This window comes from Meleagris gallopavo, chromosome 4, assembly GCF_000146605.3.
Source record: "Meleagris gallopavo isolate NT-WF06-2002-E0010 breed Aviagen turkey brand Nicholas breeding stock chromosome 4, Turkey_5.1, whole genome shotgun sequence".
NCBI classification, from domain to species: domain Eukaryota; kingdom Metazoa; phylum Chordata; class Aves; order Galliformes; family Phasianidae; genus Meleagris; species Meleagris gallopavo.
Genome location: NC_015014.2, coordinates 4,411,199 through 4,425,734, shown reverse-complemented (window position 1 = coordinate 4,425,734; position 14,536 = coordinate 4,411,199). Strand labels below are relative to the sequence as shown.

General features: G+C 35.9%; 1 protein-coding gene across 2 annotated transcripts in view; it reads left to right on the top strand.

The window, feature by feature from the left end:
* The window catches only part of SPOCK3 (SPARC (osteonectin), cwcv and kazal like domains proteoglycan 3), a 99,380-nt gene that overhangs the window by 66,611 nt on the left and 18,233 nt on the right, over nucleotides 1-14,536 (top strand). For both annotated transcript variants that reach the window (XM_010709475.3, XM_019614469.2), the window contains exon 5: nucleotides 13,910-14,029. In XM_010709475.3, coding sequence (XP_010707777.1) covers nucleotides 13,910-14,029 — 120 coding nt within the window. The remainder of the gene's footprint in view (nucleotides 1-13,909; nucleotides 14,030-14,536) is intronic.

Genomic DNA, 14,536 nt, shown 5'->3' with positions numbered 1-14,536 from the left:
CTCTCCAGGGCAAACCTGATGTGCCTCTGATTGTTTTTTCTTTCAGAATGTATCTTCCTCTCTCCTTTTGGTTCCAAAAACACACCCAACTGTTCATGCATAATTGCCATTTGAAAATGTTATCCAAATCCTGCCAGCTTTAACTCTTCTTAAAGGTTACTGTATCTTTACTCAAATTCTTGTGAAGAACTAAACAAATATGCACTAATTTTGACATTGTCTAAATCTACTTTGAGATACGTATTTTTATATCTGCATGAGTTTCACTATCATGAAGGCAAATTTTCTTTTTAGAAAAGGAGAAAAAAAAAAAGTGTGCTCTGATGAATCAGCACTATGAAAACATACATTAGTAAAATAATTAGGTATTTTGTGGCTCAATTATTGTAATTACCCAACTGTGGTGCTTTTTTCCTGCTTCATGAATTATAGTATTAGTTTTATTTCTCTTTCTTGCTATCTTAATTTTATATCCCAGATAGAGACTACCTCACATATCAGAAACACACTAAATAAAACATTAAAGTCTTCATGAAAAGTAAAAAAGCCAACTCCAGCCCCGAAGGCACAAAGATCCATGTAATTAACTGCAGTATCTGTTTTAACTGTTGTTCCTGCTGACACTGCAAGATCAAGTGCTATAGTCACCTTGTATGCAAGCATCAGCAGCTGCTCAGTTGTATCAAACTGTAAGCTCTGGCTCATTAACGTGGTGGCACTGTTACGATGCTACTAGTAAATGTATGATGAATGCTAATAAGAAGGACTCAGTGTTAAAAACATAACTACCCCCTACATTCAAGGGGCTTTGAAAAATGGGTTTGTATTGGGATTTATTAGTGCTTGTATGGGAACTGTTGAGTCACGGCTTGAACCACTGATTGATCACCTGAGGACAGGACTGAGTCAGCCCTGGGAGCACAGGGGAAGCTGTAGAACCCATTTAAGGGCTGACTGCAAGTGGGGAAGGGTCTTTTTCTGGAGATCCCTCCTCTGTGAGGTCTTTCCTGTGAACCTAGATCTTTGGATACGGGTGAGCATTCCTTCCCTGTTTGTTTCTTTTTATATTTTCACCATGATTATCTTTCCAGCTGTAACATCAACTGTTAACAGTGCTGAAATGTTGTTTGTAAAAAATAATTATTAAAGAAAAAATAAATAAAAATCTCGTGTTTACCATTGATTAAAAAGTGAGAAGAGATCAGGTATTTATACTGAATAGTAATCTGTCAGAAATGTTAACATTTCTTATCATGTTTGTAATAGAGATCTGTTGTAAACTCCTGTGATTTAAAAAGAGAAATGTAAACCTAGCTTTTGGTGAAACTGAGCACTGAAGGGTTTTTTTTTTTCTATTTTGTCTTTTCAGTGACACTGTCCCCTTACCTGCATTTAGATGTAGATGAAAGTTTTAAGTAGGTTTATAACCCAGTTTACTGTGTCTTAAAGGATTTTTTTTTTTCCCTCTACATTTTCTTTTAAGGTTAATATTTGAAGTTGATCTCTTACAGTATTTTTACATGTGCAGTAAAAGAATGTTAAAAGATACTTCATACTGTTTAACATACTGTTATTTAGTTAACTTCTTTCTGATGACTTAGCCTCAGAAATGGGAGGACAAAAGGCAGGTTGTTTGACAAGTGAATTGGATATTGTCATAGCTCAGAAAAACAAAATCAAATACACATTCTACTCTTCTATTTTAAGACAAAGAAAGCAGTGGAAAAGAGCATCAGAGTAAAGTTTCCAAACTATGGCACAAGAACATCTAATATTTTTGTGTCTGGCAGATCTAAGAAAGGTATATTCTTCCTTTAACCAAAACAGATGAGTAAGAATACACATTGACCTTATTTTTTAGGTCATGAATCGAGAAGTGTGTGGCTTAGCATGTAACATAAAATATAATCGTAAAAATGTGACTTACAGCTCTGAATGTATTTATCACAGAAAAATTGCTTGTCATCTTTTAAATGGCCATCTACATCTGAACTTTTCCTAGAAATCTTGATATTTATGGCTTCCTAGGCTTTCTAGCCTACCAGGAGTGACTTTCAGAGGAGTACATTTAGGCTTATGAGAATTAATGGAATTAATATTTAGCTGTAGGTGTCCCTGTTCTTTGCAGGGAGTTGGACTAGATGGCCTTTGAAGTCCCTTCCAGCTCAAATGATTCTATGATTCTATGCACAGCTCTTCCTTAGAGAATTCCTCATACAAAAATTCCAATTCCTTCTGTTTTAAGGGACCAGACTTGTAATTGCCTCTGAATAATGGAAGGATTTAGTAGTGGAATAAAGCAAAGTATATTCGTGAATGGGCATTTAAAAGTTATTTTTAAGATTACAAAGAAACAATACTTGCTTACCAGCTGAAGGAAAGTAACAGTATCTTCACGTTAATCACATTTTGTTTATCAGAATCCTGTCTCAAAAATACATGCTCTTGCTAGTAAAGTCCACCCTGTTGTTATACTATTTGGGAGATAAGAAAAGCAAAATTGTCTTTTGTGATTTAAAAGTATTTTTAATCAGTCTTTAAAAGAAAACCCAATTATTGTAATCTTTGAAGCTTTAATGTATGTTTTGTTTTTATATTACTACACTATTCACAATTGCAAATGAAATGTTTCCAGTTCTTTATTCTTATTGTAAATTCTCATTTCAACTTGAACTGTTATGATTCAAAACATCATATATACAATTTAAAGAAATCGATTGTAAGTGAAGTTACTGGCTAGTTTCAAAAATTAAAGTTGAAGTTCTGTTGTGCTTTCTCATACGGGATGTTACACTAGGCCATGGTAATCACAGAATGGCCAGGGTTGGAAGGGACCTCAAGGATCATGAATCTCTATCCCCTGCCACATGCAGGGCCACCAACCTCCACATTTAATACCAGCCCAGGCTGCTCAGGGCCCCATCTAACCTGGCCTTGAACACCTCCAGGGACAGGACATCCATACCTCTCTGAACAGCCTGTTCCAGTGTTAATGGCAACTGTTAGCCATGCTGCGTTTTGTCCTGCAGTAGACTTCAGTCTTCCCTTCTCGTTTTTCACTTACTCACGTACATTTATCACTAGATGACACTTTTAGCTCTCTTTGACATTTTAACAAGTCAGTGGTGGCAAAAACCTTGAAGTGGCTATAATGGTTTTGCATACACTGTGGTTCTATAGCACAGAAATAGTGGTGATGTTCTGAATATGTCTGCCTTCCACTACTGCTGTCAGGGATGAGCCAGCAGAATGAATGTTGTGTTCTTCAACTGGGTGTTCACCTGGACTGAGGAGCCAGATTACTTTTGCTAGTTATAAAAATTCATATCTGGCTTAAGAAAGGCCTTATGCACAAGTGGTTAGAGATAAGACAAATGTTGTTACGTGCTCAGTATGTTATACTGAGCTAGCTGAACCTTTGATGGGACATACTGTTGGCACCGTTACATTCTTTCATAATTAGTCAGTTGTAAAGAAGTTGGTTCCAATATTTATAGGCCATACCCAGTTCACAAGAGGAAAATGATGGGTTCAGGTAAACAGTAGTGTCTTATAAATAGTGATGTTTTATCACTGGGTAACGAAACACTTTCTTAATGGGATTTGCAACTCGTACAGCGCAAGTTTACCCTTATGAAATAGTGAGTAAATAATGAATAGATTGCAGGAGGATCTTTATTGCATAGATATATATTTTTTTCACTTATCCTTTCATAAAAATAAAGTCTGTATTTGCTTAAAACCTGAAACATGCATAGTCAGAAATAGTCAGATTATTCACTGCTAACTTAAGTTGGGTGAACTCAGTATGTCTATGAGCCATAGTAAGCTTTCTCCCCCTGCTTGATCCACAAAAATATTGCTCTGCTCTCTTTCCAGAGCAGTTGTGATAATTTGCTCTTGCAGACAAATTATCTTGATAGAGTTTGATCTGACCTGAAACTGATCTGAAGCTACTCATGCTTAGCAGACATAAAATTGGCATTCGTAATGATGGAAAGCTACTGTTTTACTGCAGTCAGAATTTCTCTTCTGCTTCTACAAAACTTGTTCTCCCTGCAAGAAGAGGTTAAAGAAGTATGTGCATTTGGAGCTTTGAAGTACTCTCCTTGCCATTGCAAACCATGAGCTCTCTAATGGCCTTGTGCATTAACTTCATTGTGTGCTTGTATTTTGTTAAACTTACATGGGATGTTTTGCTGCCGACACACAAGTCAGTCTGTCTTTTTAGTGTCTCAGGTGAGAAATTTTTACTCTCTATAAATGCTTAAGACGCACCTTTTAAAAGAGTTGAGATTTATTTGACACAGCAGGTCAAATGGCTAATGTCTTTTTATTTCTTCCCTTCCAGTCTTCATTCACCTTGACTGGAAAGACTATATAAACATCTTGTTTTGTTGCTTACAGACAGGATATGTAAGGGCAGGATATAAAGTTTCCTAAGAGCATATGCTGTTGCTGGGTTCAACTTGACTGTAAGTACATGCATGGACTCTGATCTGTGATGGGAAAACAGCAATGTTGTTAGAATCCAGTCTGCTCAGACAAAACCTATAGTTTCTTAACCTACTAGACAGAACAGGAAAAAAAATATATATATTTTAATGAAAAAAGGAAACATTTAATGGTGTTTTTTTTTTCTTTTTGTTAACTCCCTCTTAAAACTTTCGTTTTTAGAAAAAAAGGTTTCCAGCCTCTGGAAGTCTCGTTTTCTGTTCTGTAGAAAATTCTGTGCTTTACTAAGGGAAAGCTTCTGCATATTTATTTCATAACTGCTTGATAATGAAGCAGTTTATTTTGATAGCCAGTTCATCTTCATTTCAGATCAGTACCTCTCCTGAAGAACGCTGTTAAATCTGTAAAATCAGAGAGCACCCATAGGGAACATCTTTTATGAATGCCTCGCAGAATGGATTGTTAGCTTACTATGCAACCATTTCTTATGCTGAACATAACATGGTCTCCATTTCTGGGACAGAGACTTGAGGTGGAGGAGCACTGGAGATAACAAAAGGATGTATTTGCACTGTCAGATATTGCAGCTTATTGGTTTTCTCCTCTGCTCTTGTCCTTGGTTTGGCTTGGGTTCATTGCCAGACTCCCTGTTTGCATGAACTATCTGTTCCACTTTCAGGTGTGCCTCTGGGAATAGCTGTCTCCACGGTCTGTTTCCTGTAGACTGGGTGAAAAGCAATAGTTTTATGGTCCTTTATTTTGTTTCACTGTGGTATCCTATCAAGCCCTGTGCCCTCCAGTATTTTCTTACACACACACATATGCCACACCAGTACATGCTTTTCGTATTCTTTTTTTTTTCTTATAAAAGAATAAAAAGAATATTTTCAAAAAGTTTCCTTTCCCTCTAGTTCATTATTAGTAGGGCAGAATTTCTGGATTAGAAATGATGCATAAGTTGAAAGATAATAGTAATTACAAAAGCTAATATTCATACATAGCTCATAAAAATTCTTCAGACTACATCAGACGTTGATGATTGAGGAGGCATTTGGTGTTCAGTACACAAACTAGCAAGACGTAATTACATTCTGCTAACATCTTTTGTGTCTGCATGTGTGAGCCTTTTGGATATTTGTACACTAATCATATATTTTAAAAAAATCATTGCTTTCTTCATTTCTCCTTCAACTTTTGAGTACTAAGTTTGCGTGAAGTCAAAGCTACAGATTACGTTTACTTAACTACAATTCTGTTTTCAGTGAAGTGGTGGAACAGTGTAGTAATTTTTGCATCTTGTGGTGCATGTGATGGAAGTTGGCCCTACTGTTATGTTGTCAACATAAGGGATTCCTTTAGTAGTAGGGCAGGAGCTTGTTTTATCTGCCCTTGATGGCCTCAAACAACAGAGTTGCTGCAATGGTAGCCTTAAATCTGTCTGACATTAGTGAGGTCCAGTGTGATATAGAATTCCTTTATGGCAGACACTTGCAGAACAGAATTTAGTTAAGGTTTCTATTACTTGTTGATTGTTTAGCCTCATGTTCACTTGTGCTGTCTTTCCTTGCAAGAAGAATAGTGCAAACCAGTGGGCAGTTCTATCAAAGTGCACTGTTAATTTCCCATCCATTCCTTCTACCCAATATGGTAGACCTTTGAAGCCTCTTCAAGCACAGAATGCATCTGATTTCAGAAAGCTTCTGATTTTCAGTGTAGGATTTTTTTTGTTTTCTTTATAGAATGTCATTGCCCAGTCATTTTTTTTTATCCTTGTCTGTTGATTGGAATGACTTTGTCAAATACAAAAATGTCATTATAAGACCCTGTCAGTCTTGTTCTTGAAAGGAAGAAAATTTCCTGACTTCATCTTAGTGTTGTGTAATGCTTTCAGAGAGACTTGAAACTAAATTTTAAAAACTACATTACCTTTAGGGTAGTGTTGACTAGAAAGCTTCCAGTACTAAGATGATTGATATTCTATCCTTTGAAACTTTTTGTGCCTTAAATGATGAAAAATACTGGATTTGGGAATGAAAAGGTCTTAGAATATAGCATGTTATACTGGAGCATTACCTGGCTGTCTAATGCTTTTTTGTTATCTAGCTACATAAGCTGCAGATCAATAGCATCATCTTCATCCTCAGAAATTAGTTGTTCAAAATACCAGAGCATGATGATAACCATCACTTAAGGTTAGTGGCAGTTAGCAAAGGAGGCCACATGTAACAACTGTCTACAGAAAGTAAATTGGTTATGCAACAGAGCTATGATACTTGTGACAGATTAAGGAAGTACTATTGTCTTATTTAATTGTGATGCTTTAGAAAGCTTACATGTTTTAAGTGGAAAATAGTACCTTAATACATAAATTCTGTATGTTACTACTATTTTTCCTGCACTCGGAAGTGGTCTTTGTATTTAAATTTGTAGAGTCTTTAAAACTGTGAGGAAACAGAAATGTAAGTTTTATTTTTTGAAAATGTAATTTAATTGAAATCATTTTAAATTTTATGAAACATTAATCATGAGCAGAATGTCTGTATGGAACATTAATTTGAGACAGTAGGACTAAGCAGCTGCAGTTCCCTGATACAGTATCTGCAGCATTTATATTAATTATCTCATAACACAGACTAAGTGAAGTAGAAAATTCATTATGTTTAGTTAAATAGTAAGGAAATCAGAATGCCTTTATTCGTTAATTTCAAGGTATCTTCTTAAAATCATGGGCCCTGGAGGTACCAGATGGCTAATAAACTCCATCGTCTTGTAAAAATAGAAATTTATATATGAAGTTTTTCAATTTACATTTTTTCCAAAGTTCTGGTTATACATATGGGACTGTGAAAAGCTGACCTAAATGACTGTCCTATTGTTTAGTCACACGTTTGAAGGGCTTTTTGTCCTTCAGGCAAATTGTTTTTAGTGAACACATTTATTTTTGCCATACATAATGCTTCCCATTTGTGACAGAGCTAGCAATATTGCTATTTATTGCAGGAATTATTAGACCATTTGCATACAACTTTTTAAATGTGTGCTTAGATGTTTGGTTACCTAAATGAAGACTAACTCTCAGTCAGAGGCCTGGACTTTTCAGTTTCAACGTTCCTTACGTTTAAATTCCTAAACCTATGCAGAATGGCAGCCTCACAGAACACCAATTCCATGTAGCTGTCCTTTATGTTATAATCCACTTTAATGCATGCTGTATTTAAAGGCAGCACTGCTCTCCAATATTAGGGTTACCGTATTTTCTTGTGCAGCTCTCCTGAAAAGAAAACTCTTACATGCACATGCTGGATGTGCAGTTAATTAACGCAGCAAAGGTATTTTAGACTGACTATGCAGCCATACAGTAGTATGGCCAGGTAGTAGATAAAATATTGGACTCTCCAAGCACCAGATCTGGACTGTTCTAAATGAGCATTCTCACAATTGAATTGGAATGGCTGCTGTAGCCAGTAGCTGGATGTCCAGCAGTCCTGGATGCACGGGAGCAGTCTTCCCTTGAAAAAATGGGAAGCCTTATAAAAGTTACGAGATGGTCACATACTTTTAACATGAGTTAGTTTTTCATAGAGTGAAGAACCTTCATGTGAATGGCACAGTGATCGCTCAGGACACTGCCCTGGGCAACCTGGTGCAATAAGGCTTTTTGACTAACGACATCTGGAGGCGCAGAAGTCTGAACACCTCTGGAATTCACTTCCAATCTATATTATTCTGTAATCATCTGTAATGATTCCAACTCACTGAGGAAGCTGAGATGTTAAGTCTTGCTTTAGCACACACTTATTCTTAAGTTAGCTGTCACAAGGAGTAATTTGTTTGCTGGAGGAGGTGTTAGATGTTACCCTGCTTCTCAAGTTTTCTATAAATTCTGTGCATATTTACTTCTGATTATTTTTGTATTTACGTGATTCTCTAGTTACAATTCTGCTTGAATGCATAATTGATTGTATGAGCTTTTCTGCACTTCTAACTGTTCTGTGAAATACATGATGAAGTCACGTGGTGGACAGAACCCATATCATGGGATATTCTAGTACCACGTTGCATTTTGGAGGTCTGCCTCCTTGCAGGGCAGGGTCTTCGTGTCTCACTCTGAAATAAAGCCTTTTCTGTCTGCTACAACATAATTCCATTAACCAGTAAAAACATTTGGTCAGTAAATCATAACTTTTAAAATAACTGGCCATTAGCAAATTTGGAAGTGGAAGAGAGTCACATTATGTTGCATTATATGAAGTCTTCAGAAAAATTGTGTCTGTCGGTCTCTAAAGAAGACACATCAGTGGATCAGTCTTATACTCAAATTTACATTAAACTGTATGCTATTAATTCCTTCAATTTTGTATAGCTTCCTTCACAGCTGTCAGGTGATCTGCTCTTAGGACTGAGTTTGTAACTAGGTATGCTATGTTGAAAATTCAAGTGAAAGTACGTCTTCCTAAAGTAAATAGAGGCAACAAGTTCTGTCTCCCAGCTTTATGGTACTGCGTCCTATTGTGAATGATGCTAGTAATGTGGGGTGTATTTATCATATTTTCTCCCAGATTGCTTTTGGACTCTTAACAGAAGTTTATCTGTAATATAACAATATTTCAGTGTGCATTTTTCAATATGATAATGATTTATGTTTGAATTCCAGATAGTTTTATATATATGCTTATCTATCATATAAAAGTATACACTGTTAAAATACCTTTTTCTCTGCTGTTCAGAAGGCTTAAATCCTTGAGGTCTCTTTCAACCCAAGCCATTCTACGATATTCAAGTTCAAATCAGTAAATTATATTTGAATGTCCACACAAATTGTAACTTTTACCGCATGTGAAAATAAATGGAACAATTGGTTCCACATAATGTTTAAATAATACTAATTATAAAGATATTTCTGGACTGGGTACCTACAAGTTTTCAAATCCCTTCATGTTTTTGCTTAGTTATGTAAAATGTTTTTAAAATTCAGTCAGTTTTTAATACTTCAGATGACAGGGGACTCTAGTAACCCCTGAGCTGGTGGCTTCGTTTTACCTCATACTAATTCTCTTAATGGCTGCTAGAATTGATTGTAATAGCAGGAGTGCCTTGCATTGACATTAGACAAAAACAGAAGTACTTCCTGGCAGGTTCCTGAGTGAATTTGTGAGATTTAATATGCATTTTCTGATTACTGTCTAACCTTCTACAACCTTTACTGTCTGTCTTTCACCATTAAAGATTCATCTCCCAGTCTATCAGGTGAAATAATAGTCTGAATAAATCTGAATTACCTCATTTTGACCTATTTTAAATCAGTACATACCAATGCATACAATAATTTCAGCAGCACGCATCTCAGGAAGCTGATCACTGGGACAGAAAGTCCCTAAACATATTCTCGAATGCGTTAATTAATAAAACTTCTCATGGTATAGCCTAACCTTGAGCAAGCCTGTTTCACTGGCAGTATTTTAGCAGTGAGCAAAGCATTAGGCTGATCTTCTCTTACAGAGAGAGCAAAGTTTATTTACGTTAATCCTTATGATTAAGTTGGAGTACTGTGACTGGTACTGCACTGAGACAGGACACAAATAAAACCCCACACTAGTGTAGATGTTTTCAGCAACTATGCCTGATTTTTATTTATTTATTTATTTATTTTAAGTAACGAAGATTTTAATTAAGCATAGCTTAGGCTTACTTTGTGCAGCCCAACTTCTGTGAAAAAGAATTGCATTTGTAATTTTGATAATGTCTCATGTTGTTCTCCTCAGGACCTTCAGAAAGCTACTTCTTAGACCTAATTTTTTTTTTTTTTTTTTTTTAAGTCTGCTCTCTATTAATCTGTTCTTGGAAAGCTAAAGAAAACTTACTGATTTGATTCTGAGTGGGAATTTATTTTGCAGTTTTCAGGATTATCTTGCTGCTTCTTTTTACGTGTTAGAACCTTAGAATGGTTCTTACGTGTCATAGAATCATGGGATGTAGAAACAGGAACAAAATGTGATTGCTTTTAGAAATGAATAAGAATCTTCAATTTGTCTGTCAGCCTGGGTGGCTAATACTCTTTCTTCCAAAGGGATATAATAACCTGCACGACTCTAAGGATCTGTTTTCTCTAACTAGTACACTGTGTTGGACTTGATGATCTTTTGAGATTTTTTCCAACCTGGGCTGTTCTGATTCTATTGAATTTTTATTTTTAATGTGTTCCTTACATATTTATCTAAATCTGTTTCCTGCTCTGTCAATGCAACACCATTTTCTTATAAGGTTTTTTTTTTAAATGTTATAATTCTCATGTTAGAGTATCCTTGGCTCTTACTTTTCCCCAGTTAGTATGATATAAATGTATATATTTTCATAAGATTGTTTTATATTTCTGAAATGCTGAGGTAGTCTTCTGAGATGTTACTAAATTAATGTTGGTTGATTTAAAAAGAAAATCAAACACAAAACACCTGTGATAATCAAACATTAAGATATGAGATACTTTTATAAACTCATGCTTGGTAAGAGCACACTTTGACTATGTAAATTATTAATTGTCCATATCACTGTAGTTCTGCTGCATCTCTCATGTATATTTCACTTATAGAAGACATCTGGTTTTACTTGACATATTAGAAGTGTTATGAATTGAGAATTCACTGTGCATTTAAATTGATAATAGGGTAAATGTAATTACCTGCTGTGTTTGAGAGCTAACTTCAGCACTTGAGTAGTTATGGGGTGTAAAATAATCAGATGATAGTTATAATCAGCTTGTTTTGCATTGCCTTGATTTTTGAACACGATCTATTCCTATGATCAAGATACCAAAATCTGTAAAATTAACAGCAGCAACAAAAAGATTATAATTTTCTCAATCTTTATTTTGGTCTAGAACTCATAATTTAAAATTTCAAGCAAAGTTTGGGAAAAGAGTTGTTAGAAATTGAAGTTGGAAGAATACTCCCAATCTGAGAACTGATACAGGATGTGTCTGATGCTCAGAACGTGCCATATGTACATTCCATTTTGAAAGGGAGATAATTCACAAGAGCACAGAAAATGCCATTTTATGTTATATTATAAACAACAGTGGCAAGTGTCAGATACTGAAACTGTGTACAGTATCTTGTACATAGTAGTCAAAGAAGCACTGTTGCCTTTTCCTAACGCTTCATTTTCACGTTGAAATTGACTTATGAGGTGATTAGCTTAATTATGTCTATTGGACTGCTTCTAGAAAGTGGAGAAATTGTACATCTCTCCATCATGCAGTTGTCATGTGCTTCTTTCAGTTAATATTATTGAAACAGAACTTCTTGCTTATATCCAGCACTCCTTGAATCAGAAGTTAATTAGATGTAGACCAAAATAGCCAGGCTCAAGTGCTGTATTCCACATCCTTTGGTTCAATTCTAAAAGTTCTGATAAACTTAGGAAGTTCTGATAAACTTCTGATAAAATAGGAAGGGTAGTTAGTGGAGACCATAGAAAATGGAAGGGAAAATTAAAGAAGGTCAGCGTTCCAAGTCAGATTCTTTATTCTGGCCCGTCAGCTGATGCAAGATTTAGAAGGGAAGATGTCATTGTAGCAGGATAGGAATCCCAGGAGCTTGACATATGAGGTGGATCTTGGCTCAGGAGATTGTTTTAATCTGGTTGTCACAGGATGACATCTTTGAATATATGTGCCCATAGATCATTAACAATTCTTTCTCTAGTGCTCTGTTGAATTATCCAAGGGGGAAAAAAAAAGAAAGACAGAGGTATGTGCTAGTACACAAGAAAAAAAAGCACAGTATAAGTTTTAATAGATAATCAATTTGCACATATTCTGCATATGCGTTGCACCTAAATCTTTCAAGGAGAGAATCAAAATCTGGATGTTTTAAGCAAATTATAAATGAACAAAGTGCAGCGGTGCCTTCTGTTGTTGACATGGTGACTTGTTTCAATCTTAGTCGAATAAAATAGGTGTTATTTGATTTATGAAAGTGTGCTGAAAGTTATGTCACCAAGTATTATAGATTGCTACGTAATTGTAGGAGTTATAAGAGATAATCACACAACACCCCTCTCTTCCTCCCCTCCAGAGAAAGGAGGGGGAAGGAAGAGGGGAAAAAATCTGAGATAGGAGAAGCTAATTTGTTGACAGGAATGTGAGATAATACAGAATAAATAAGAGTTGTAAATCAAAACACCCCAAAAATAAATTACTTAGAATTGGAAATTGTGGGGAGGCTCTTGGAAAATCAGTACATTCCAGTGTATCTTCTTCTGGAGAGTCAGAACTTAGATGAGGCTGCTAGAGAAACATAGCTGTGCAGTGCACTGTGCCTTTACACCCAAATAGCCTGTTGCATGATGTCATGATGCAGAATACTGACAAAACTGGACAGTAATAAAGGAAAAGCAAGCTGAAGGAGAGATTTATTTTCAAGATCATTGATGTGGAGCCTTGATGCCTCAGGTTGTAGCTTAGTCAGTTACTGGTGTTCAATCTGAACTTCCCCTTACACAGGTTTGTGCTGATATCACTTGGAAATTACACCTGTTGATGAGGGAAACGTATACCCAGTTATTGTCAAACGCTTGAAAATGGAAGGGCAGAGTTCTGGAAGGGACATCTCCAAGCACGGATTCTCTTTGCCACCTTCTCCAGCAGCTTAATAGTGAAGGGACAGGCCTCATCCATGCAAAGCTGTGTAGTGTTTCTTCTACAGTCCTCAGTACGACCATTACTGTACAATCCTCAAGCCAGTCTGCTGCCTATCTCTTGCTCTCTGCTACATTGCTCTCGTGCTACAGATTGTCTCTTTAGTTTTGTGTGCTTTCTCTGTCTTTGCTCATCAAAGAAACCATCCTTTCAGTCACCAAAGTCTGTTGCCTTTTGCAGGTAAGCATTCATGATCCTTGGCTTTTAAAACTGAATTCAGTCAAATAAGCTTTCAGAGCATTCTTGAAGCACCTTCTCTGTCAACACCATTTCTTTTTTTTTCACATTTCAGCATAGAAAAGCAAGGGGAGTGTTCCTGCATTAACTATATACATCTTCAACATCTTTTGGTAGGGCTTACTGTACTATTGCTCACTGAATGTTGAAATAAACCTCTAAAAGACTGTCCTGGATTTATCACGCAGTTTTCTAGAGTAAGATGTGAGAATATCTTGCTAGGACTGTTCCAGCTCTTTGCAGTAGCTTGCAAATGATTTTGTCAGCTTATAGGTATATTTCATACATCTTTACACACAAATATTTTTACACTTACATAACAGTTTTATTTCTCAGGATCCTAATTGGGCTTTGAGGGCTGACTTAAGTAATGAAAGTGAGTTTTGTGAAGGAAAGCAAACTCTGGAACGTATGTGTCTGTACTGTTTTACATGTTTTACTTGAAGAATAATTAATTTGAAGAGTTCTATTTAGCATACAGGAAGAAAAAAAAAGTTTAACATTTTGCATTTTGTTTTTCAGTTTGCAGTGACCTGGAATTTAGGGAGATTGCAAACAGGTTGAGAGACTGGTTTAAGGCACTTCATGAAAGCGGAATTCAGAATAAGAAGACTAGGATTGTTCAGAGGCCTGAAAGAACCAGTAAGAGATTTCTACTTGCATTATTTGATGCTCTCTTTGATGTTTGCTTGTAATACTTGCCTTACTATTGTGTTTTAAATGGGCATGTGCATGAAGCTGTAACTTTGTGCTTTTCTAAAGTTAATTTCTTATTTATGAAGCAGAGCTGTATGACTTAGTTCAGATATATGTTGCTCACTTGGAACTTCAAAGCTGTTTGGCTGAACTTTTATTCATAAGAATATAGGACAGCTGCCATTCATGTTGTAGGGATTAGTAAAGCTTTAAAATGTAATAATATTTATTTAATAGCAATTAACTGTGCAATCATAGTTTTATGAGTGATGTCCTACTGTGGAGGACAGTCAAATTAGATTTAAGTCTTAAAATTCTATCTTACTTTAATATGAAGAGCAAACTTGGATTCCACCTGAGTTCAGGTTTCACAGAACTTGACCACCATGGTCTGCCCAGCTTAGTTTGTTCGTTACTGATATTTTAAGTGTTTGGGTTTCTTTGTGTGGGTTT